Source organism: Candoia aspera, chromosome 3 (genome assembly GCF_035149785.1).
Source record: "Candoia aspera isolate rCanAsp1 chromosome 3, rCanAsp1.hap2, whole genome shotgun sequence".
NCBI lineage: Eukaryota > Metazoa > Chordata > Lepidosauria > Squamata > Boidae > Candoia > Candoia aspera.
The window spans coordinates 63155716-63182633 of NC_086155.1; the positions used below are offsets into that span (position 1 = coordinate 63155716).

At 39.0% G+C, this 26918-nt stretch overlaps 1 protein-coding gene across 1 annotated transcript in view; it reads right to left on the bottom strand.

Moving 5' to 3' along the window:
- TTC39A (tetratricopeptide repeat domain 39A) overlaps positions 1-25701 on the bottom strand; it is a 69580-nt gene extending 43879 nt beyond the window's left edge. The window contains exons 1-5 of the mRNA XM_063297925.1: positions 25447-25701; positions 13923-14027; positions 6160-6291; positions 4983-5059; positions 1874-1941 (exon numbers count right to left, since the gene is read on the bottom strand). Coding sequence (XP_063153995.1) covers positions 1874-1941; positions 4983-5059; positions 6160-6291; positions 13923-14027; positions 25447-25496 — 432 coding nt within the window. The 5' untranslated portion in view covers positions 25497-25701. The remainder of the gene's footprint in view (positions 1-1873; positions 1942-4982; positions 5060-6159; positions 6292-13922; positions 14028-25446) is intronic.
- Between the last annotated feature and the right edge of the window lie 1217 nt (positions 25702-26918).

Consider the following 26918-nt stretch of genomic DNA (forward strand, 5'->3'; position numbering starts at 1 on the left):
GTATCTTCAAATTTAACACACACACACACACAAATAACAGGAAGACAATTATTTGCTCTCAATCTTTAGAATTTCCCTTGGAAGGAAAATGAAAATCCAAAACTTTAAAAAAAAAATAGTCCCCAAAATAACGTTAAACACCAAGAGGGCCAGCTTCTCCTTGCTGTAAAAAGCCTCTCTTGTGGTACATATACTTTAAAAAAATGCAAATTGGTGATTTAGAAATGGGGTGGCCGGTCTTAGTGTCCCTTTAAGGCTACAGCACAGCTTGGAAAGTGATAAAATCCCCACCTCTGGGCTGCTGTTACCCGTCGACCACGAAATGTTGTGATCTTCTCGCTGCAAACAACCATCCTGAGGGCAAATGGGATGACTCCAAGTATTTTCCTTAATTCGGAGAATGTTTTGGGGTTTCAGGAAAGCCTTCCCGAGCCCGAAAAAAAAGCCACTGTGTTGCCCACTCCGCCTGCTGATCCAGCAGGCGCAGCTGTTCAGTCCTCCATTCCCACCGGAAGCCTCAGGGCTGCAGTTACTATTATAGACTTTATGGAAGAGATGTTGTTCCCTTAGGGTGACCTTGGTCATGGGCTTTATAGTAAGGTCAGAAATACCATTTATAAATATGAGATGGTAGTTCACTCGCAGAACCCTAGAACCTTAACTTATTCCTGGCTTTTAAAGCTGCAAGATTTCCTCCCTTCCCTCCCTCCCTCCTTCTCCCTCTCACACACACAATTCTGCATCCATCTTTTCATGGTCCAGTTTCTTGTCAACAAAAGTTATTATCCAATTCCCCTAAAATCCTACAAAAAACAGTAATGCCCTTCCCTCTCTTTCTCTTGTATCTCAAAGACACCTCTTTCTTATACACTGCCTCAGCATCCTTTCCTTGTATCCTACAAACAAAAAAGAGACATAAAGAAGGAAGATACATGAACAGAGGGGCAGGCATTGCGGCAGCACAATGGGCAATTGTACAGTATACCTTAGGAGGGCAGGAGGCATCACAGTGAAAAAAAGCCTAGCGTGGGCAGGACTGGGATTTTCCTTAAAATGAACAAATGCCAGTTCTATTAAACTAACCCACTTATGAAGCCTAGAAACTAAAACATGGATTTCCCTTAATAATTGTATTGTTAGCTGCACACAAAATATCATAAAAATTGAAGCAATGAAATAAGTACTTTAACAAAAACTTTACTAAGAATTTCAGCTATTATTCTCTTTCACATTGATCAATATGGATCTTGATCAAGTGTCTATTATACTTTTGTACTTATTATCTACACATCCACTATGCTAAAAAACATACTACTGTAGAATACTGTATCAAGGGCAGTACCTTTCTACTCAATATCAGGATGGCCATTCCATAGTACAGGTGGAGTACATTATCTGTGGGGTTCTGTTCCCACCATACAAGCCCCCCACCGCAAAAAAACCACTCACAATAAGATCCTTTAAAAAGTATTATACACATGCACAAAAGACTTCCTCCATTTTGTACAGACATAAAATAATAAAATACAAGGGAATATGTGCAGGTAAGTGAAAAACTTTATTGCTTATACTGCAGTCTACCCTCTTTTGAGCAACCATGGATATGCAAAACCAGATAATACAGATAACAAAGGCCACCTGTATGATCTTAGAGCATTCTGATTTGTTAAACAAAATTTGCTTGCTGCTTCACTGCAGTTAGCTAGAGACTAAGACAATAATCAGCCTATTTTTTAAAAAAACCATCTACAAAATAATGTATTAATGAGGATGCATGGCCATCATAAGGAATTCTTTAGATCGTAACATTTCTTTCCAGCTCTCACATTCTCATGACTGCTTTCACAACACTGGTCCTGAAACATGTCCTTACCTGGAGGAATGTAAGAGCGGCTCTCTGAAGCAAGCATTCAGCATAACAAAGTTCTGCATGAATTTCTTCTAGAAAAGGAAAAAGGAAATGTTTCAAAGTTTATATCTATATATAATATAATTACTATCAATACTACTGTTTCTCATGCTGTAAAAAAAGTGTTCCTCAAAAAAGAAACTGAAGGACCACCTATCGCCACTTTAAGATGTTAAGAGGCCATCTTCAGGGACTAGCAAGTGATAAGACGACAAAAACCTTTCTAGTTGCCACACCCTTGGATCAGTTGGCCTGAGGACTGCCTGGTGAAAGCTCTTCTTTCTTTTCAGCCAAAAAAAAAAAAACTTTTTAAAAATAAAACTTGACTTTTTTTCTTGCATTATTTTCTATTTCTGTAAGTCTCACAAAGAGACACAGGTGATGTGATATACTGGGAACAAAATGTTCATAGCCTATAGTATCTGATGGTAACGGCCTTTCCTTCACCAGGATACACGAGATGGGAGGAAAACAAGTACTAATCGTATGGATTGGTGATAAAGAAGTAAAATTAATCAATCTGACAATGGTCTGAAATTAAGTCTTTTGAGTTAGGTCCTTCCCTAGGCCATCACAAATCTAGCTGTACTATAGCTATTCCAGTTGATTTTGGGATCCCCTCCCCCATTTCTGTTGGAAGTCCTGGCAAAATCAGCATGTAAATTAGCATGTAAATTGAGTTGTCCCACAATGCAACTCTGAGGAAGCTGTTTGTTGCCACACCCACTTCCTCTCTCTTCCTTCTTCTTCCACCCAGGGAGAAGCTAGCATGCTGCTTTGGTCTCCATTCATCAGGGCCATGTGCTCGGGCCTTGATGAAGAATTCTGCCCCTTTCTTCCACACAGCTCTTGGCAGCTATAGGGCTGAGGGTTTAGGGCAAACTAAGTATTTAGAAAGAAAAGAAGAACAAAGGAACTTCATCTCTTCCACCAAGATGGATGTAACAGAAGCAACAATAAAGTCAGTAAGAATTCTTTAACTTATCTTAACCTAATCTGTCTAAGAGTGTGATTCTTTATGCTTGGGAGGGCTGAATGCGTAAGATCAATAACCTGTATTTCTCTGACATGCTCACTGAAGCTATTTTAAGATAATATTCTTTTTCTGTGCCAGCTTCTCAGCTGTGTTATAAGCTCTGCTCCTCTTTGGTGGTTCTAGCAGGCCACTAAATTGGCTTCAATTTCTTATGACACATTTGCTTTGGATGGCCTTCAGCTTTTCTATTTTTGAGTCTGATCCATATTTTGCTTTACCTTGTGGATTTCACATACTTCAGAACTGCCTTACACGGCTAATCCATTTTTGTTAAAGCAAACTTACCATATTTCACCATGACAGCACCTTTTCTAGCTCTTCCTGGAGACAGAACCTGAAATCCTACATGCAAAGTAGGCACTCTACACTGAGCTCCCATTTTCTTTTCTTACCTAGCAATCCTTTGGGATAAATGCATACAGTAGTCGCAACATACAGGGTAAATCCTAAGTCAAAACACTTATAGTGTTCAAATTGCTCAATAAATTCACCAGAATCACAAGTAAATGTGAGACATCGTCAGAACCCACAATCAAAGAATTGGTAAATCATTTGATTGTGCTCTCTGCCATTGAGTCAATGCGTGTCAAGCTCCAGATGGGAGGGGGAGAGATGCTGAGAGTGAGAAAGAATTATGTTTCGTCTAATGGCTGGGTCCAAGGTTGTATCAGGCGGAGATGGCCAGAACTGGAATGCTGAACTGTTGAAGGAAGGGGGGATGGAACGTGAAGGGGGATTCTGACGTGCCTGTGTGCTTTAATTAGGTAGTTTACGTGGGAACTTTTTAATCGTGGCTTTTTGCTTTAATCTGTACACATCATCAATAAATCTGAAATCTGCATTTTACATGGATGCATGAGTCAGAACCTTATTGAGTCAACTGTGTTGGATCCTTAGAGACATAACATAATGCATGAAACATGAGACACAGCAGTAGTACAGAGTCAAGTAATAGGATACAAAACACTAATAAGTAAAATAGATGCATTTATTCTTTCTTTCAAAGGTGGAAAGTCACTCTGTCAAAATTCAGTGATTTGCCATTGAATTTCAGTGATGAGGGGCACTCCAGTAGCCACAAAGAAATAGGTGTGGATACATATAGTTTAAGGATTGCTCATTCTTTTTTCCTGTATCTAAATATTTCTTCTTAAAGATGCCATCTTATATCCATTCTCCTGGGACCTTGAATAGACCTATGTAACTGTATTCTCAGAATCCAAATATTTGCCAAGGTTTAACTTGTTGGAGGTCCTGGCAAATCCAGCATGCCTCATTAGCATGTGCATTAGCATGTAAATTGAATTCATCCCACAATGCAACTCTGAGGAAGCTGTTTGTTGCCACTCCCACCTCCTCTCTCTCTGTTTTTCTCCTTATTCCACCTACTGAACAGGCAGCATGGATGCTGCTCTCTTCATCAGGGTCACATGCTCAGGCCTTGATGAAGAATTCTGCCCCTATCTTCCACAAAGCTCTTAGCTGTAGGGCTAAGGGTGAATTGTGTTTAGGGACAAAAGAAGAACAACAATTTCATCTTTTCCACCAAAGATGGATATAACTGAACCAAGAATAAAAAGTCAGTAAGATTCTTTTTACTTTTAAACCTCTATGTCTAAGCGTGTGGTTCTTTATGCTTGGGATGGCTGAGTGTGTAAGATCAATAACCTGTGTTTCTCTGACATGCTCATTGAAGCTATTTTAAGATAATATTCATTTTCTGTGTGCAGCTTGTCAGCTGTGTTAAGCTCTGCTCCATTAGGTGGTCCTAGCAGGCCACTAAAAGGCCTCATAACTGACTACATAATTTTGTTTCCATCAAGGAAACAAAATTATGTAGTGGATTGCAACTTGAGCAAATTTTCCCTGCAGCAAAGTCATTATCACCCACATATGCAGACATCTGAAAATAAGACATGAAACTGTTTCCCAAACTTAGACAGACATTTAATGCAGTATCTGAAGCTTACTGTTCTGTATTTGTCAGGCATGTCAACAGAAATAATATAAAAGAGTGCTAACTTTTTGTTTCTTTACCTTCAGTTAATTGATCAAGATTGTGTTTGTGCACTAAGTTGTTGAAATAATCTGCCACAGAAGATTTTTTCCGAAACCTAAAGAAAAATCACAGAGGCTGAAGATTTAAAGTATACTTGTAATACTGCAGTTAAGCAAATAATTCTGGGGGTAGCAGTTCCCTATCCCCCCACCGTAGAGAAAATGAACCTCAAAGGGCAACTCTATATACGTTTACTTGGAAGTCAAACCCCACTTGATTCATTGCAATTTGGTATTTAATAAAAGCACATAGAGGTTTATTCTCAAGTCAATGCATGTACGTATCTTTTTCTTCTTGAAGGATATTGAAGGATATTTCCTGCCCCTTTTCTTCACTTTGTAACAGATTCATACCTATTATGAATATTGAAGTAAGATTCAAAAGCCTACCTAGTTGGCTTTGGTGCAGGAAATGAAAGGGGAAACAATCTTCTTTATCCAAGACAGCCCTGAGTTTAATTTACTGGTTCTATATCCATATTAAATTTAACAGAACTCAATTGTCAAAACAAAATTTGAAGCTATTTGCACACCCTGAGTGTGTCAGCAGATTAAACGTATGTCACGCAAGACTATGTTGACTGCAGGGCTGTTTTATTTATTTGATTGATGATTGATTGATTGATATTACCGCCCCTCTCCCCCAATGGGAGGAGATGGTTGCTAAATTAGAGATCCTAGCTTGCCTAGAACAGTTTGAGTAGACTTGGGGTAAAACTGTGCCTTAGCTGTTTTTACAACACAGTGGTTACAATGTGCCCAAACTGACCACTTTAAGATCCCGCAGGGCATATAGGTAAGGCTAAGCTAGTAAGCCAGTCTAACCCCTCTATTTTGCTTTTTTTTAAAAAGAGTATTATGTAAAAGCATTTCAAAGATACAATGGGCAGTAGAGATCAATATTTATGGGTCCACCGGATGATGTTATATTTGTCTTTCTTACCTGATGTCTTTGATTTTGCTTGCTAACTATTTCCTAACCCTTTTCTATAGTTTGTATAACGACATTTATGTGAAAGGGAATAGCATGTATATACGCACTCTACCTGCAGGCTCCTAAAATGTCTATTGGACTTTTTAAGTATGCTTCCAATTAACGTTACTGTAACAGCATCTTATGTTCTAATTGTACAGTTATGGCATTTTATGTGCTTACTTCTGACATACAACTTGAGCTTCTTTCATTGTGCTTCCAGCATACAGTATGTCCCTGGAGTCAAAGGTCATCATAGCCTGCATTTCCAAAATGGTAGCGTAAGTCAGAGCATGATACATGCTGTCCTTTGTTCTGTAGGAGAGAAGTTGGAGAAATACATACATAAGGCACAAAGGTAGCACAAGAAAGAAAAGAAGCTCATCTTTAAGAGGGTACAGGATCATTAGAGGCAATGCCATCTAAGACTGAAGAATATATCCTATTTTATAAATTAAATTTCATACTGAAAATCACAACCCTATCCACTTATTTTAGGATACGATGGCTCCCCTGAATAACCTAACATAGGCTTCCTTAAACTTTCAATTTTTGAAGTTCTGCTCAAATAAACTACTACCAAACCTAGCTCAGGTATCATAGAGGCAGGGAGGCTAACAAAATATTATAGGTACCCTTTTTAACATGAGCATGATGCCTAAGGAATGGTTCACATCTTTGTTTCATTGTATTCCTTATAACATGCTTGAAAGCCATTTCTTTTCACCCTGCAAACATTTACTGAAAGGCAGACATTTTCACTAAAACCTTGGCACCCAAAATGCCATTTTTATGCACCCCTTAGAAGCACCAAGGAGATGAGGTTTAGATTTTGCTAAAGGTAAGTTTGCTCCAGAGGACTTCCTGGTCATATTTGTTTGTATTTAGCATACAGTGTTTACAAAATATTTTACGTTAAATGCTCTTTTTTAAACCTCTGTGTCTTACATAGATTTTCCTCATTTATGTACAGTATGTCTGCCTGTATTGGGTCATAATGGCTCATCTAGACCATTCTCAAAGATGTGCAGCAGTACTTTCTTGTCTATCATTCTCCTTGATCAGTTTGATTTCATTTGCTAATAAATTACTTGCAAGAATTGCACAATTCATTGCACTGACATACAGACAACTAGATATTTACACGATAAAATTGGAAACGGCAAGACAAGAAACTGGGCTACCAGTCGCAAAGAATATAACAACAGAGACTAATCTCTAGATTCAATAAAACAGAGGCCTGTCTGGATTTTCTTTTCAGTATTTTAAGTGTTCTCTCTTCTTGTCTATTGATCCTATTTTACCCTCTATGAATCCTTTTAAAAAGTCCAAAAGATGCCGTTCATGTAATTTATTCAGTAATTTGTCATCCCAAAAGGGTTGTTCCATCTCTTTCATGTATCACTCCTTAATTTGAAGCAGCAGCGAGATTAGTGTCCTTGCATTCTGCAATGTTCTATTTAACACAGATACCAATAGGGTAAAATGTTAATTAAATGAGTCTCTTAAGTAAAGGAAAGGAACATCCATTATCTGAGACACTTAATTACATTAGATACAGCACAGTCAACTGTTCTTTGGAGAACAACATATACCGAGAAACAAAAGATGGGCCTGTGTAATTCTTAAAGAGGTCTTGAATTGAAGCTAATCATAGCAATCCCTAAAGTATATTCTCCATAACATAAGCATTTCCATTTCACATTGATAGCACTATAAATTTGAATTCATTATTATCCCATCAGTTTCTTGTAAATATAAAATATTCTTAACTAACACAGTATTTATAACTGAAAATAGTATGGATAAACAAACATGTATAAAATAGAATGCACATTTTAATTTATAATTATAGAATATGTATAATATAGAAAGCATATTATTTATCCAATTGCATATCTTGTTTTGTTTTTGAAAATTTACATTTTACTGTTTTATAAATTGTTATGTTTATGTTGTATATCTATTACAAGTCTTATATATTTTGTTCATTTGATTGAACCAAGCTTATTAATGGGGGGGGGCTTGTAAATAATACTGCCACCATATTTATTTTACCTTGTATGCAGAATATATCATGGGAAATACAGGATTAGAAGAAAGAAATTGGAATTAAAATTGCTAGGGGAAACATCAACAATCTCAGATATGCTGATTTTACCACTTTCATGGCTGGAAATGAGGAAAACTGAAGGAAACTCTGTTGAAGGTAAAAGTAGAGCACGCAAAAGCCAGTCTGCTACTCAAAATTTTAAAAAACAAAGATTATGTCAACAGACAATGACAACCCAATGCAAACAGGTGGAGAAGAAATTGAAGAAATAACAGATGTCGTCTTCCTAGGATTAAAAATTCACTAGGATGATACTGTGGTCATGAAATAAAGTGACATCTGCTATTTGGGAGAAAGACTGTAAGAAATCTAGACAAAAAATGAAAGTGAGACATCACAGACAATAAAGGAATGTTTTGTTAAGGCCATGGTTTTCTCAGTTGTAAGACTGACAAATTACATATTAAAAGTCATGAACAAGTCTTGTCAGGATTGAGGCTGAGCTTGTTTTCTCCCCATCCAAACCAAAACAGCCTTTAAACACTGGATCAGGATATTGACAGTATCATGTGGGTAGTGCAGGATTGGGATGTATAGTTTGGTATCATCAGCGTACTGATAATACCAGACTCCAAACCAGTGGATGACCTTGCCCAGTGATTTCATGCAGATGTTAAACAGGAAGGGAGAAAGCATCAAGCCCTGAGTCACCCTATAGGTGAGAGGCTGCAGGCATGACCTCCCCTTTCCAGTCAGCACCAACTGAACCCAGCCACAGAAGAAGGAAGGGAACCAAAGAATACAGTGCCTCCCATCCCAAAAACCCACAGTCAGTCCAAAAGTGTACCCTAGTCGACAGTACTGAAAGCTGCTGAGAAATCAAGGAACACAAGGATGGACATGCCAACTCCATCCAGCCTCCGCCAAAGGTCATCAACAAGTGCAACCAATTCTCTCTTCCTACTATACCCTGTCCTGAACCCTGACTGAAATGGGTCTAAACAATCTGCTTACTTCAAGATCCTCTGCAACTGCTGTCTAACCACCTTCTCAACTGGAGACTGGACTGTAGATGTCCAGAACTGTTGTGTCCAGTGATAGTACTTGAAGAGGGGGTACACCAACCCTTCCTTCAAGAAATGCTAGAGCATAAGAGAGGCTGAATGAAGAAAAACTGGTATTTGAATTGTGGTGCCGGTTACGGTTCAGAACTGTCAGCCCTTCAAGGTAGACAAGACTAGGAAGCCATAGGCTTGGCTTCAATTTGTTTTTAGCATTTCTAATTACTTTGCTCTGAAGGAAGAGATAAAAACAATTCTCTCTTCCCACCATTACTTCTATACCTCATTGTCAGGCTCTGCCTGCGATTCAGTAAAGACACAGACGCTAGCATAGGCTTAGGTTCTGGCTTTATTGAGGAACAGAGTGCATGCCTTTAAAAAGCTGAGAGTGAGGGGAGCGCGCCGGAACAGGATTTAAATAGCCCGCGCCGGTCAGCGCTCCACCCCACCTTATTCCAGGTGCGTCCCACGAGTCCCACCGGTTTCGTCCTTGTCAGGTGAGAGGTCGTTCAGCCTCCCTGTGCCCCGGGCATCGCCTCGATCGCCTTCCTGAACGGTAATGATTCATTGCCGGGCGATCAGGCTCTTAATCCTTTGACAGCTCGGGCGCACCTCTCTTGTTGTTAGTCAATTGCTTGTTGGCAACTTTGTATCGCTGTCTTCCGCACCGCCGGTCTCAGTTGTTACTTAGTTTCCTGCACCTGTTGCTTTCTTTTGTGTTTCATAGTTGCCTTTGCCTTAATCCGCCAGGGACCCATTTCCCTGTATTGTCATGCGAGCCGTTGTGATGTCACAAGCATCGCAACGGTGATCATGACACTCATACTGAAGTGAATGTCTATTTAAATTTACTGAGGCAAGAAAATAAGACTTCTAAACTACATAATGCAATATACATCTTGATCTTTTCATAAAACCAATGTTCATATTTTCAGGCAGACATTCCAATCAATATCTTTAGTATCATCAAGAGCGGCAGCTTTTGTTCTGACTGAAATCACAAGTTAACATCCAACAATCTAATAAACAGGTTTAATGTTTACCATAGTCTAAAATATCTAAAATGAAAAGTGTCTTAATCTACACTATTAAGGTCTGAAATCCCTTTGCCTCTCTATCATGGCATCTAAAGTTGAAAAGACATTTCTATATTCTTATTACATAACCACCTAACATTTCACAAGATGTTTTGGCTATATATCATAACTTCACAAGTCCACAAACAGAATGATTCCATCTTCAAGTTACATCTGCTAGGTGAGTCAGGATCACCCCTATGTCCACCACCCATGCTGATGAAGTCAAAGATCTGTCAATATAGAATCTACAGTATTCTGTCACAGGATGATCTGGTGAAAATTAACTAAAAATACAAATACACTAAAAATGTTCTGAGCACTCCATTGTACCTATTGCAACTGCTGGCCCACCTTCTATTAATTATTCCTGGCATTAAATAATTAGAAAACATAAACAGAATAACCCCTGGCTTTAGCAGAGGCACCTGTCTACATAATGCCTGACCAATCTTTTCTGAAGCACTTGTCAGGTGTTATTCAGGTTCCTTATAAACATGAGTTTTGCATTCTTTTGAAAGTGTGTTAAACTGTTTTTCAAACATGGACTTGGGGCTCTGAAAGAGCACTCTTGTAATGCTCTCTTGGAAGAACTACACAGAAGGTTGATTTAAAATAAGGAAGACAGTCAGGTTCTGCTAGTTGTGCATTCCTAGTTCCGTTAATATCGGGAACATTACTTGTTTACCACTGCTTCTCCCAAAGAGTGGCTTCATGCGGTCTTAAATATTGCTATTACTTTGATGGGGGGCACTGCCATTTTACCTACCCCATTCTGGTTATTTGGCCATCCATGAACTACTCCCGCTTGCTGCCAGCTACACGAACAGAACTGGACTTGCTGCCAGCACTGCTGTTCTGTTGCAGCACTAGGTCAAGGACACAGCTTACTCGTCATCAACAGCTCCCTCTTGCTTCAGTTCGTGTTCCTCCTCCGCACTTGTAAGCTGCACTATTTTTAGTCATATATTTAGCACCCTTTAAGAACAATGCTAGACCCGTGTCAAGACACAGCTTGATTGGTCATAGGCATGAAATACTTCCGTGCCTGCGGACTATTAGCTGGGCAACTTGACATGAAGCTAAAAAATGGTTTTCAAAAAAGGCTAAACATGCCATTTCAAGGACCCAGCTGCACTGGCCCTAACGTGCCCCATCCCATGTTAGGGAGCAATTGATAGTTGTTCTCCTGCCAGTAGGTGAAGCTTGGTAGGATGGGAAAAGATTGGGGGATCCATCCATTGATTTCCTTAATTTGTCTCACATTAGAACAGTAAAGGCCATATTAGTCAGCAGAACAGGTCACAGTGATTGGGGAAACAATTTTTATGCCAGCAGACTTTTCTGTCAGTTCAAGGACTTCTGGATAGCACTTTAATGTGGCCATTTGGCTGGAGCTCTTACCCAAGGACAGTCCATTCCAGCTGCTCACATCTCTCTCTCTTACCTCACCACAGGCAATCAGCCAAAATCCCCAATAGTAACAATATTAGCCATCTGCAGTGTCACATAAAGACAAGTGAGGCTTGCAGTAACATCCAGCAAGAAACTACTTTTCAGAGCCTTGTTCTTTCAGGAATCTTGAGTCTCTCTTAAGCACAGCAGGAGAGCCATATCCACCATGGGGATGCCAAAACAAAGAAAATGTATCCCCCACTGTTCTGTGCAGCCTTTTTTTTAAAGTTGCGTTTTAAACACTATCAATTTTACAAAATTCCTCAACAGAGAGAAATATTATAAGTAACAATACAAATTTCTGATCCTTAAAAAAAATATATATATATATATTCAACAGACACAGAATAGAGAGTTATATAACCATACCTATAAGGAAGACTGAATAGTACCACAATAAGAACAGATACTTTATGTATCATGAGATGCAATAAAATATGTTTCTTATTATGATTCAGTCTTCCTTATCAATCCAAGAAATCAATCAAAACATCTTTTATTCTGCAGTTAGCAGTGACTTTGCACAGGCTCTGCACCAACAGAAAGTGATATTGAAATACCATTCCCAGTGCTGCAAAGTACACCATAATTTACATCCAGTCCTCTACAGTTAAATAAATCAGTGTTTGAATTCTGGATAAATACTTCTTAAAATTTATTTTTATTTGTTTGGCACTAAGTAGGAAATATAAACATTTTCAAATAAGACACAGGATATTCTCCCAAAGTCATAATCTGGACTTCTGGCAAAATGGAATTACGCTAACTTTATATGTTACAGTAATCGCCTCCTTCATACCCTGTTTTTATACTAGTCAGTGTGTTTTTTAATGCACTTAATTGTGCACTAATTAGGTATTTCAAAATATTTATTTGGACCTCTAGAATGTTGAAGGATCCCAAAGTTTGCGCTATTCAGATTTTTACAGTGCATCTGTAAATATCACAAAAAAGATACATCAGGAGAAATACTTATAAAAGTGCACACATTAGAGTAAAGCATGCATTTTTTTTCTTATTGAAAAAACAGTTTACAAATAAAGTACAGAAACTAGGGACTTGTTTCAGGACATTTGGGAAGTACACAGGTTAACAGAGAACTGAATTCTGATCCAAAATTTATTCTAGCAGATGCAGATTCTATTGGTTCATATGCAGATTTGCAAATATGATATTCTGCAAGCATCCTTACATTACAACACTACAATTCTATCTCAGAATATTACTGAAATTGGGATACAAAAATCTGAACAGTTTTATCACTGGTGAATAATTAACCAATAGGTCACCAAAAATCTTCACCCAGAGTTACTAATTAATACTCATTTCTGGGAGTTGCTGTTTCCATATTGTTCTTAATTTCAAGAAAATTTAGGTTAAAATTATTACTTGAAAAAAGAAAAATCATATTCCCATTTTCTTCTTAAAAGAAGCTTTGATATTTAAAAAAGGGGATGATAAAATATTGAGATTTTCTATTTTTCCTAGGTTTCAGGAAAGAGATTTTCAGATTTTCCTTCTTTTTTGTTAACTGTCCTGGATATAGAGGTTATACTTACCACATTCATGTTTCTTAATTCAAAATAGCAGGAGAAACATTTCATCAGTTTTACAGTTATGTTTTGGAGAAATGGGGATGAATGAATGCGTTGACCACAGATTGGGTTGTCTATAGGGTCAGGTCAACACGCTCAAAAGGACAAGCGCAACCAGGCAATTGAATTTCCCCACTTTTGTAATGTGCATCACAGACATGTAAAAAGTGAGAGGGCTTTGATCATCTGGTCAAGCCCACCATTCTGATGTCACTGACACCCAGCAGATTCCGTGGCTGCAGATTCCCCATCTCTGAACAAAGTCATTGATAAAAGCAAACTAGGCAATGCAATTTCATATTCAAAATATCTTTCCAGTTTGTTGAGTAACATGGAAGCGCATATGAGAGTGCAATCTTTGAGACAACTTCTGCAATTAGGTGTAAATCTATTCAATGCTATTATTATATGTTAATCATATGCTAACTAAGGTAGTAAAGGACACCAGTTCAAATGTTTTGTTGTAATCAATATACACTGCATCTATTGTATCCATGCAATCCAATAAATTACATTAAACCCAACAGATTAATCTACCAGAATGTATTGTTGGTAAATCCATGCTGGTGATACTAAAAGCTGTGTTATTAAAATGTTTATAATTTCTTAATTTCTGAAGTCTTAGAAAGCATTTCCCTGTCTCCAAATCCTATAAGTATGTACGTTAATCATAACCAGAAGAGGAAAGATAGAAGTAGTGGCTCACTTAGTTTGTAGAGAAGTAAGGGCATCTTGGAACTTGTTATTCAGAAATAAATTCACAGCTACCATACATTCACTGAGGGCAACATTCAAATCTGTTGTAGATGATCTGGGGGGGAAAAAAGAATGAACACTTAGTTTTCTGTTTGCACAATCAAGAAACACTTTGTACATGGAAGAGCAACATGATAACTATCAGAATATAATCTGCACAGATGAATTGGGTTCATACAAAACAGGTATGTAAAGGTTGTTATGGCCACAGGAGATTGTGAAAAATCTCAGAGTAAGGGATAAAAACATTGCAATCTTATTTCTTTTTCTTATTTTACTGTCATGTTTTATATACTGTATTTGTTTTATTTGTTGTTAATGGCCTTGAGTGCTTATATAAGAACACAGGATATAAACTTAATAATAATACACTGATCTAAAATAAGGTTGTTTAAAGCTGATGTTACTAATGTAATATTGCAAGAGAGCCTAAAACTGCTGGAACCAATCTACATACCAGCTCTACTCTCACACTTCAAAGCAGACAGCTTTCAGCTGCTTGGGTGGAAGGTTGTTGTGCTCACCAATTCTCAATAAACAGATTGGCTGGAGAATTGTTGGAGAAAAAATGTCAACAGTCTCTCAGTTTGAATAAATTCTGAATGAATAGTTGGTTCCCCAAATTTATCTCACAAGGGAAATATTTTTGCTCATTTTAAGAAGACAACAATCATACCCCAATTTAATTTTTCCACTTGTTTTCTCCTTCTTGCCTAGCTTAACCAGCTACTATATGCATCCTCTTTGTGAGCTTTTGGAATGCAATCTTTTAATATGTTTTCCAATTCCTTGAGCATTTCTTGAGACCGGACTGCTACAATTTGGCAACAAGTCAGATATCAACAGTACAATTTCTATTTTCCATTGAAAAAGTGAAAAAAAATCAAGATGACTTAAACTTTTAGCAAACATCTCCTAAAATCAATAATGTCCCTCTGATGCTACCTGATCCTGTAGTTACTAGCTGCCAAAAATAGGCCAAAAACAGCAATTCCCAGAGATGTTTAGAGATTAACAGTTTATTTTCACATAAACATCCATGGCTCCCAATCTACTTCATCAGATCTATGGCATCAGATCTCAAAATGGGACTTTATATATTAAACCTAGCACTGTTAATTGGTCTCGGAAGGCTATTGCCAATCAGTACAGCTACTAGACTATGTGTAAAGCTGTAATAGTGGTTCTCCCTTAGTGTGTTCTGTACCAGTTTTAGTTTTTGGAGTCATTTTCCAAGGCATAGAGTGGTCTAAACATGTGGTGATAAGAATGTAAGTCACTGTTGCCAGGGCTTCCTGGTCCAGGATAGGCTGCAATGAGAGCTCCAGTTTACAGCCTTCATCTACTGCCCTGTCAGGAGCCATGAATCCAGGACATTCACCAAGTCTGGATGTGATCCTACAAAGAGCAGTCACCAGAAGTGAATCAGGGACAAGACATTTTGGAACAGTTTCTTTTTCTTGCTAAGATTCGATTCAAGCCTGAAGAAAAAATAAAACTGAGGGTTAAAAAGTCCTCACCTAATGACATACTTTCTTGAACTGGATGGCTATTTTATAATACAGTGTGATGAGAAGACCATCTCTATATAATCCATGAGAAAACAATATTAAATCCTCTAATGACTTCAGTTAATCAGTTTTAGATTCAAAACTGTCTTTATAATTTCATTTTTCCAGTACTTCTCTTTGAAGAGAGCCCAAAGAAATTGAAATGCTGGTTTTGGGCCATTTAAGTATACTCGCGGGATATTTAGATCCATTTATGCTTTTGTGCACCACTAGGACACTGTGGAAGGAAAAGGTCTGGCTTGGCATGGAAACAAATGCCTCACAGCTCCTCCTTTCCCTGTTGTTTTACGCAACTCCACCTGATTACACCAATGTTGCTGTGGAGAGAAAAGCAGGAATTTCCAGCCTAGCCAGGGTTTGCATGTGTTTGTGTGTCTGTGTGAGGGAGGGAGGGAGAGTGAGAATGTAAAACAAAGGAGCATGAGTGGTATGTAGATTTTGCTTCCATATTTGGGTTGGAGTGAGAGAATTAAACAATAGAAAACATTGATTACAGGTAGCATTCCACAAGTGGCAAATTTATGGGTTACGGCACTCCCTTTCCCAGCCAGGTTTGTATCTTTTCTTAAAACTTGCAAGTGTATTCAAGAACTTTCAGAATATGCTGTCTATTGTTTAGTTGCTGAAAAGGCTAGCTTTTGCACGTAAAAGAAAGAAATGCTTTTGGGTAAAAGGAAAACATGGTTCCTGAACTTCAAAAGAAAGCATGGATGCCATGTTAAAATGCAAATATCACCTTTATTAAAAAATAGCTAATAATGAGGCCTGAAATTCCAGGTAACACATATATTGTAAACCTTACTGCTGCCCAGTGCTGAATGGCCCAATATGGAGAGCAGCCTGAAAATATAGTTTCCTTCCTAATAGAGTTTCCTTCCTTCCTTCCTTCCATCCAATAGACCAACAACTTGTATTGGTCTATTGTATTAAGCCAAATTTAACCATAGTTCATTGAATATGCCACAGCAGGTTAGGTCTGCACAATGCTCCAGGCAATATATTGGTACAAATTATGGACAATGCTTTGGCACACTTGACTGAGTTCAGAGCAACCCAGAGTCCTTGCTTAACAGAGCTAGTGTGGTATTGTAGGTAAGATGTTAGTCTAAGACTGCACAGACAGGGTCAAGCCCATCCTCAGCAGAGGAAACTCACTAGGTGACTCTGGGCCAGTCAGTCTTTCTCAGCCCAACCTACCTTACAGGGTCATCGTTGTGAGGAACAAAGGGAGTTTCTCATATAGGCCAGTTTTAGCTGCTAGGGAAAAGCAGAATATATTTCTAACACATCTAAATCTAACATATAGGTAAATAATGGCTTTCAGACAGCATAGCTCTGTCTAAACCTTTTCCAAGACAGGAAGTTTTACAGGAAATATTGATAATCAATAAGCCATTTATAGTTTTATGACTGCATATTTGTAGTATCATTCCCTTGTTATCTTATGGAGCTTATGGTCCATTTACGTCCTGCAAAGGACATGCCATACCAAGTAACCATAAAAGGTTAATAACAGTATCTCATCATTCATACTGAGATCTGGTTTAATCTCTTTAAAATTATTTAATCTGACACAATGCAACTTCCAATAAATGGATTCTTCAAGTTTTGTGTTTCAACCTTCCTTGCATTTCTAAACATGATTATAGTTACTCTTTTCAGTTCAGAAAAATAGATACTCTGTATGTATGTATAAATATATAATAATTTTTGGAGTAACTTTATTCTGTGCTTCCTATCACTCTCAAAACCTGCCATAAGATTCTCTCATACATTTAGGAGACAATTTACAGTATTTTAAAACATTTTTACCAAAGAACTAGATGTGGAAGGCAAGATTTGTCTGGAGTGTGGGGTGGGGTGGGGAGTGTGTGTGTCTGGAAGAGCATAACACACTGAATTACAAATGGTCAACCATATGTTCATTTATTTCTGTATTTATTTACAGTATTTCTATACCATCATATCCCAGAACAAAACCCAGTAGTTCATATATAAAACCAAAACTAACTGTGAACAGTTAAAGCAATTCTGTCAATAAAATAATACCACCACCCACAGGTGACAATACCAAGTCAAAGGCTCTCTGACACATCATTTTGGCACAGCATACTGTGTGAATCCAGCCTATACAGTTAGTTTATAGCTGAATGTTTTAACTTCATTAGGCTAACTTTATTAACTGGAGTTAAAGAACCGATGTAGAATGCTGCTTAAGATGTTGGACTAGATCCAGATTCAAGTCAGCCTCTTTCCCAGCCCAACCTAGCTCACAGAGTTGTTTTTGGAGAGACTCCCATGTAACTGTCTTGAACTCCTGAGTATCAATCTAACCCTGGCTCACATTCTGTATGAAAGGTTTCCTAGTTGTCCTGATAATACCCTTCATAAGTAATTCAAAAGATGCTTTAGTGTTTGGGAAGTTAATTCTTGTCAGCTGAGCTTCAATGGGTAGCTGTTGTGTCTTTCCCAGCTGGAGTTGCTATGGAAAGATGAGCAAGTCAACTAGTTGCAACATCCTGAGGAGGAAGTGAATTACCCCAGCATATGATCTTGATTTAAAGGAACAGTGGAATTATTTGTTCAGCATTCAGGGGGAAAAAAGCAATCTTGGAAATATACAAAATGATGTAGAGCCAAATGAAGCATTTTGGCTCAAGTCAACAAACACAATTGCTCTATTAGGTTATGAGGAAAAATACATGGAATCCAGTCTCACACACATTACATTTTGTTCACACAACACAATTCCCAGCAGTTCCATTTGTACTTCCAAATCTGTCTTGAGACTAGAGGCACAAGGAGGAGGGAAAATGATCCCATTTCACCCAGTTCTGTAGATGAAAACAAACCATTGGATTCAACCAATCTTTTTGTACAGACATGCTATTTCATAGACAAGTTGATCTCATTCTCTAGTAGTCCATGAAAATAAGAGTGTATCAGATAAACTGTGATACTGAAATGACTTCTGGTTACATGATCTTAACTCAGCAAAATATAGTCCACCAGTTAAATGTTTTAAATCTGGGATCAGCAATGCAGCACCCATGGGTTATTTCTTACCATCCTTTTGGCACCTACAAAGGATTTCTGCTCCTCCAGATTAGGTTTAATATTAAAACCTTGGTTAACTGGAACTTTTCCCTCCATCTCCCCACTGTTCTAATAGGCTTCTAAACGCCACATGGGCCCCAAACATTGGTCAGAAAAAAGAGGGTAGGAAACTGGAAGACAGAGCTCCATTGTTTGGTTCCTTGCTAAGCAGCCAACCAACCTACCTACGAAAACAAAGGAAAGATAGGAGGAACTTCGCTGGTGCATAATGTGGGAGTGATCTGGATAAAGGACACGTCAGTCTATGAGGTAGACCACAACAGGAAACTGACTCCACAGGAAGTCAACAACTACACTTTATTGAGATGGGCTATAGTAACAGAATCTTGAAAGTCTGTGTTTTCCCTTCCTTCCCTCTTATACCTCAGGAGTCAGGAGAGCCAGTCTGAGTTTCTTCTAATACTTTCCTGCTTCTGGGGTTAACATATGCTTCAGCACCTATTATTGTCTTAACAGCTTCTGTATTATCTTTGTGAATGATGGCAAACCACAATGCATGTGATTTGGGAGTGATGTGGGGAGAAAATATCTTGAATATTGGCCATGCAGAGTGTAAGTTTTTTGTGTGTTTGATGGAAAAAAATGTTGACGCTGGCTTTAGACATTGATTCCTTCTTAATGGAGATTTTCAAGAAAGGAACCACTCTGATAATACAATACATGATCAGAGACATTAATTTGTCACACCTTCCTCTAAGACACAAGTAAGAATCTTTTTTTCAACTTCTACTTTTTGGAGTACATTTTATGGTCACAATAACTTTGAGAGCGTAGAATCAGCTCAACCATTAGGTAGACTGAGGTGGCTATTTCAGACAGCAAGTATATGGGAAGAAGGAAGCAGAATATTGGAGACCACTGTTGTAGCTCCAAATTGACCTGCCCCCACCCCCAAATTTAACATCTTACTTTCTGGTGTGATTATGAATGCTGTCTTGTTGCTAGAATGGAAGATTAAGCTGCAAGTCCAGCTGACTTCTCTGTGAGGCAGGGATGGGGGGGCATTTTGTATTTTGCCTTAAGCCGCACCACATTTTCCACTGGTTTTGCCAGTGAAGTACAGTAACTGGTGACTTAGCAAGTTTCATGAAGGAGTAGAGAATTGCACCTGTATTTCTCTGGTCCAGGTCTGTAGTATATCTACTACTCCACAGTGATTTGTAGGGTTCTACAGTCTAATTACAAGGTATATCTACTATAGATTTTGTGTGTGTGTGCGCGCCTTTGAGTCAGTGTTGACTGCTGGCAACTGCCTGGACAAGTCCCTGCAGTTTTCTTGGCAAGATTTTGGAAGTGGTTTGCCATTGCCTGCTTCCTAGGGCTGAGAGAGAGTGACTGGTGCAAGGTCACCCAGCTGGATTTGTACCTAAGTGGGACTAGAACTTATGGTCTCCCAGTTTCTAGCCTGATGCCTTAACTACTACACCACATTGACTTAAAATTTACTATAGAGAGCCAATGTAAAGCATAGCTATTTGGATACAGTTTTTTTCACTGAGTTTTACAACACTCATGACTTTTGGTGATTAAGCTCCACATCACTGCACACTACAGTTCTAGTAGAAACTGTGCTTGATTAAGAGTCAAAGCATCTATGCTATGTTTTTAAAATAATGTACAGTTTAACTACTATTTAAATATATTTAATAGTAATAGCTTCACCTAAAATGGAATAAATGTTTAGGACAAAATGATATGTGCTACTGCTATTTTGAAATAATTTTAAAAGCACAAGACACAGCTCTTTATACATTGGATCAAATCAAAATCAATTCATGTCTCTGCTCTTTAAATGAGAAAACTCTTAGACTACATAGTTGAAGAATATTTCCTCCAAGGGCCAAAACAATTTTAGCTTACAGGACCAATCCCCTTCACCTGTCTGCTGGCTCTATGAGAGCACAGCACTTTTAGCAATAACTTTATAACTGTTTCATGACTGCCAAAATGAGAAAGAAAATGAATCCACCACCGTTCCCTTTTATGCCCATTTAAAAATTTAGGAATAATTCAGTACATGAATAAACATGTTGAAATAGGCCTTGGTAAAAGACAGGATATGCCAGAACCTATTTAACATTTAATAGCCCCACATCTCCTCCTGTGCTTTGCAGAAAGCTGGCAGCAAGTTCAGCCTAGACACAGATACTCATACAGCTCAATTAAGCAATAAATTGGGCATCTCTCATTCTCTAGATGGAACAACATTCCAAGTGATTTTTTTTGGAGCAAAAGCTGCTTCCCAAACTGTCTCAGGTAAAACTAAAGTGTTTTCCAGAATATGCAAGGTGAGTTGGAGTCTAATAAATGCCCTGCTAGATAAAAGTAGAACTTTGCTATAGCTGAACTCTTAAATAGTTCTGATCCATCAGCCTTAAGACATGTAATATAAAGCATTTTAGCATAGTTTGACTATGCTATGAATCACATTTAATGTCACTGTAATTTGTATTTATATTATTGATTGTATATAATGTATGAACTGCATTATTTTTACTTTCAGCGTTACTGGGTTAGATCCAGAATGTTAACGAAGTCCTGACCTTTCAGGAGAAAGTGAATTGGAGGGCAAGGATTCTCTGGAGTAGCACAAGAGATGGTACAAGGGTTGTAGTGAGGAGGAGTGAATAAGTGAATACTGTATTCTACTCTCCTTCCTCCCACTGGGAATTTATGCTGAATCTTGCTGCTTTCTTGTAAATAGAAGCACTCCTCCATTCATGGCATGGCCAGTTTGGATCCAATCATATTGACCCAAGGAAAACAGAAGATAGGAAAGGAAGCACAGACAGAGACTGATAGCCAAAGAATGGATATTGTTTTTGTCATGCATACTTCAACTTAACAGTACAATCATTTTAAATATTGCACTACAAGGGGAAAAAAAGCCTTGAATAAGAAAATGGTAAACCATTTCCATATTATGCCAATTAATCGCCAAGGAGTGTTTATCTTTACTTTTAATCCCCCAATATTTGACGGAGCTTATGTTCAGGATAATGTGCATAGGAATGCAGCATCACAATAAATGGAGGAGTAGAGCACTTCAACTAAGAGTGATACTAATATGAACCCAGTTGTGCCAAAGGGAGCAGAGATTTCAGGATGATGTGAGATTAAAATCTATCATTTTCATACAGTATTATTGTAGGTAAAGGTAAAGGTTTCCCTTGACGTAAAGTCCAGTCGTGTCCGACTCTAGGGGGCGGTGCTCATCTCCGTTTCAAAGCCTTGGAGCCGGCGTTGTCCATAGGACACTTCCGGGTCATGTGGCCGGCATGACTCACGGAACGCCGTTACCTTCCCGCCGAAGCGGTACCAATTAATCTACTCACATTTGCATGTTTTCGAACTGCTTGGTGTGCAGAAGCTGGGACGAGCAACGGGAGCTCACCCCGCCGCGCGGTTTCGAACCGCCGACCTTCCGATCGACAGCTCAGCGGTTTAACCCGCAGCGCCACCGCGTCCCTTGTATTTGCATGCTTTCGAACTGCTAGGTTAGCAGGAGCTGGGACTAGTTGATGGGAGCTCACTCCGTCATGCGGCTGGCGCTCTCGGGTTTTGAACTGACCTTAATGTATTATTGTACCTACAATTTAATTGCTGAGGAATACTTCTTTTTACACCTTTCTTGCCCTGCTTGGCAGGACTAGAAGTGTAAGATGGAAATGGTCAGGAGAGAAACTTAATACAAATGCTGGTTAATTAGTGAAATAGCCTGAATATGGTGAAGGGCTGCTCTTGATATATTTAAGCAGGGACTGGATAGCTATCTACATATAGTTCATTCCCTCCTGCTGAAATAAGGCTGGCTGAGAAAAGGCCAGCCCTAAATGATAAAGCAGTGTTTCTCAAACTTGGCAACTTTAAGATGTGTGGACTTCAACTCCCAGAAATGCTGGCTGGGGAATTTTGAGAGTTGAAGTCCACACATCTTAAAGTTGCTAAGTTTGAATAACACTGATCTAGACTATTACTTTCACTTGTTGCCTTTGAGGTGGCTATCTTTGCTAGCTTCTACTTTGTAAGAGACTGCAGATAAGATACTGCAAAATACTGCGGTGATTGAGTTTGAAAGTATGAATTGATGAGGTTTGGACCAAACCATTGGCAAAAGCACTAGCGTTTAATAGATTGTATACTCCCAAATATCCTGAGACTTGGTCTAGGGAGCCCTTACTGCCCATGGTCCTTGTGGCAATAGTGATCAGAGGCATCCAAGAGTTGAGTCAAAGAAAACTAATATGGTGGCCACAACTATGCAATGCATGTAAAAAAGGGTGGAACTATGATAATGGATATCATGTTGACTTAGTTGACCCCCTTGCAGTACCCCCCTTAGTGCTGCCATGGGATACCAGTCCAAGAGGAGGTGAATTAAAAAACACTGGAAATCAAGCTCCTTGGCTAAGTGGTTAAGACTCTGAGTCAGAGGACCATTAAGGTCAGTTCAAAACCCGAGAGCGCCAGCCGCATGACGGAGTGAGCTCCCATCAACTAGTCCCAGCTCCTGCTAACCTAGCAGTTCGAAAGCATGCAAATACAAGTAGATAAATAGGTACCACTTTGATGGGTAAATAACAGGGACATGAAAGGAGCCCCCTTGGGCGTCCCCCAGGCAACAGTGACATCACCAGCAAATCCTTTCAATACAGAAGCACCTTAGTAGGTGCTTCTGATATGAAAAAAAAAATCTCCTTGGTGCTATTTAAATTATTATTAATAAATAATTATGAAACCCTTTTATCTCCATTAAAGCATTAAAGCTACGTATTACTACATTATTTTCTACATATAAAGAAAATGTGGAACCAATTTATACCTTACCTTTTTCAAATATTTAAGTGTGGTACTTTGTTTTGGGAATTATTACAGAGAAACTTCCTGATGTTAATTCCCCACTTAAATTGTACATACTATGCATTCCTTTCCTTCTCAACATGCACAGCAGGGAGAACAGGCACCCTGCTTGTCTACAATAGTTACAGGCTGGTACAGCTTCTCTGCCTCGACTTGACATTAACAGGGTATCTACAGCTATCTGTCCCTAGTAACCTGCCTTGAGAAGTGAGTGAAAAGCAAAGGCCTCTACCTGTAGTTCACTTCGCACCTCACAAAACTAGGGCTCCAGATCTGGGCTGCAAAAATCTGGACAATCACATGATGGCAGCAAAGAGCTGTTTTCTGTTCCACTTTGCTGCCATCTGGTGATCATCCAGATTTTTGCAGTCCCTATTTGGTTGCTCTAATAAAGGAAATTGGCAGCAAGCTTTGTTTTTCTCGGCTCTGGGTTAGCAACCAAACCGAGGTTTTCAGAATGATATATGCTGTCTGCCTTCCTTTAAATTCTCAGGGCAGGGAGATACAGACAGTACATTATGCCAGGCTCCCCTATATTGGGTTTGACAGCCCCTTCCTTGGACAGTAAGGGTGATTTTTAAAAAGACCACAACTGGCACAGTTATATCAGTTATGCTGATATTTACTGATATGACTATACAGTTTAGTTTTAATAATCTTAAATCAGCTACCAGGTGCTCCATGAATCCAAATTCCCAGAAAGTTGCTGTGTTCATGTGTTGTAGCAGAAAGAATTATCCATTAACTTACACCTTAATACCTAGCACATTTATCACGTCACCAATGTTTATTAACTATAGTCCACTTTATAATTGTCATGCCAGGCACATCCCAGCAGTAAAGACTGCAAAGAACCCACACCAAATTTTATAGCCCAATATAGTCTACTTCTTCCAGTAGTCCTGCACAGCTTGGATTCTCTTTGTCAAATGACTCATCAAGATACCCTGGTCTTATCTATGATCAAGTATCTCTCCAGCTAGGCTATGATAATAAAATACAGGATTGTGCTTACTGAGCTTACGGTCTCTGCAATTTTACCCTTAGATACACTTTGAATCTACTTCTGTATTTTAGCTTTATTCTTAGCACACTTGCTTTTTATTCTGTGCAAATTGTCCAGCTTCTTTCATTCTTATTTCCATAACTCTAATCATGGCGTATGACTTAAAAGTGGTCACTAACTGCAAGAAAGACATACTGTCACTATCTCCCCAGCCTTCCTGACCAAAAAATATTGGTTCAGGACCCCAAGGCCATCTACATTCTCTATTAACTAGTTCTTTAGTTAGACTGCTGATGATTTCAGTTCAATTGTATAGTTGTCACCTTTCTTATGTACATACGATTACATATTTATATATGTATTGTTTATAAGCAGTGTACATTAACTAGATCAAACTTTAGTTAGTTAACAATTTCTTCTCAATTTGTAATAATACACCGAACAAACTAATCACACTCTCCCTGGGTTCAAAAAACACAATAGGTTAAAATACTGTAGGGCTACTATATCCGAGCAGCAAAAATTCAGACAAGAGCTAGATAATAGCAGAGAGGTACAGAAAACTCATTAAAATACGGTTCATTTTTGTATCAGTATAGCATGTGAACACAGCCTTTCTATAAAACATTTCCTTTAACTATTTGAAGTAGCTTGCAATCAGAAAGAAGGCAAGGAAGGTGGAGAACAGCACTCAGTAACGCAAAATACAGAACCTCAAAAGACCAATAATACAAACATTCAACTAGTGATAATTCATCAATCCACTGCTAACCAAAGCTTCACCAGTTGATTTTCTGCCTGCCATCATGCGTGTGCTGTTGAAAGCAGAAGGCATGAAAATAATGAAAATAAAGAAATCAGCCTTCACCGCAAAAAAAGGAGCATCACCCCCATCTCCGTGTCCACCCTCTAGTATGTACCTGAGATCTTTTGCCTCGCTCCTACTTCTCCGCGTATGCTGCGCATCCATCGGCGCGGGCAGGGAAGAGCCCGTCAGCAATGAGCTGGCTGCAGGAGGTTTCCTCCGACATCCAGAGAGCGCTTGAAGCTGGCCCTCCTATTTCTTCCCAGCTCGAAAGCCACAGGCGTACAGTATTCATAATGCAAACGTAGCGAAGGGCGAGCGGCTCCGGAGCAACCCTCCTCCGGCCGGGCTCCACCTCTTCTGGCTTCTTCAAAGGAGCCGCTTCTAGAGATCGCCAGCAAGAAACTGCTGCTTTGAAGCGGCGTCTGGCCCTCCTAGCTCTTAAAGGGCCCCGCCGCTTCCACCAACCGGGCCAGGAGCCCCTTCGCGTCTGATCAGGGTGTGGCGCGAGTCCAGAGGGAGCTTTGAGGCTTGAACACAAAAGGAAAAGACCCAAGCGAGGCGTAGTCGATTTATTGCATGCATGAGATGGAGATTTCTTTATTTTCCCTTCGTGCGGGCGATTACACGGAACAGTTCCTGACTGGATCCATCTTGCAAGAGGAAGAAGAAAGCGTGCGATTCATTGAATTTTTAGTGTTCTCCGCATTGGTATTAAATTTACAAGTGGTGTATAATTGGGAGAGAAGGATAAATCCGTGAGGCTTCAACAGAACTGTATAGGTAGATAGCATAAAAATAAAATTCATATGAAGAGCTTAAAAGTTGTTCAGGGGAAAGAAAAACATGCACACAAGTCTATGCTGGATAGCCAATCCTGAGTCAAGCCATAGTCGTTCTAGCCAGTTTTAAAAATCATAACTGACCTCCTACATACATACCCATCATGCTATTCCCTTTCTACACCTACACAAAGGAATAGTGAGCCAAAAATTATCTAATTCCTTCTAATAATAAATTAATAGTATTGGAATAAAGGAATTAGATAAGGAAATATAGCTGAATCTAGTTTAGAACCATTCATTTATTATACCTCTCAATTCTTGTCTGTGCTTGCAAATCATCCTTTCATCCACCTTTTCCATGCATAGCTTTCGATGTCACCTTTTATTCTTAAATTTTCACCTTTTTCAGGATCTCATCAACTCTATGGAACCATGATATTCTCTGTCTTCTTCCTCTTGAGGCCTTCTCTCTTACTTTTGCTATATGACCAAACCCTTTCAATGCACTTCTTCCGTACTGATCCCTCACTTGTCTATTCAATCCATGTATAGTATGTTCCTTCAGCAAAGGATCGTTACCTTGTCGTGGTGCTGGAGCTTGAGCACCTCAATGATGCCATGAGCTAAACCGTGAAGGGCCACCCAAGACGGGAAGGTCATGACAGAGAGGTCAGACTAAATGCGATCCCTGGGGAAGGTAATGGCAACCCACCTCAGTATTCTTGCCGTGAAAACTAAATGGATCAGTACAACCAGAGATATGTCGGTATACCATCGGAAGATGAGACCCCCAGGTCGGAAG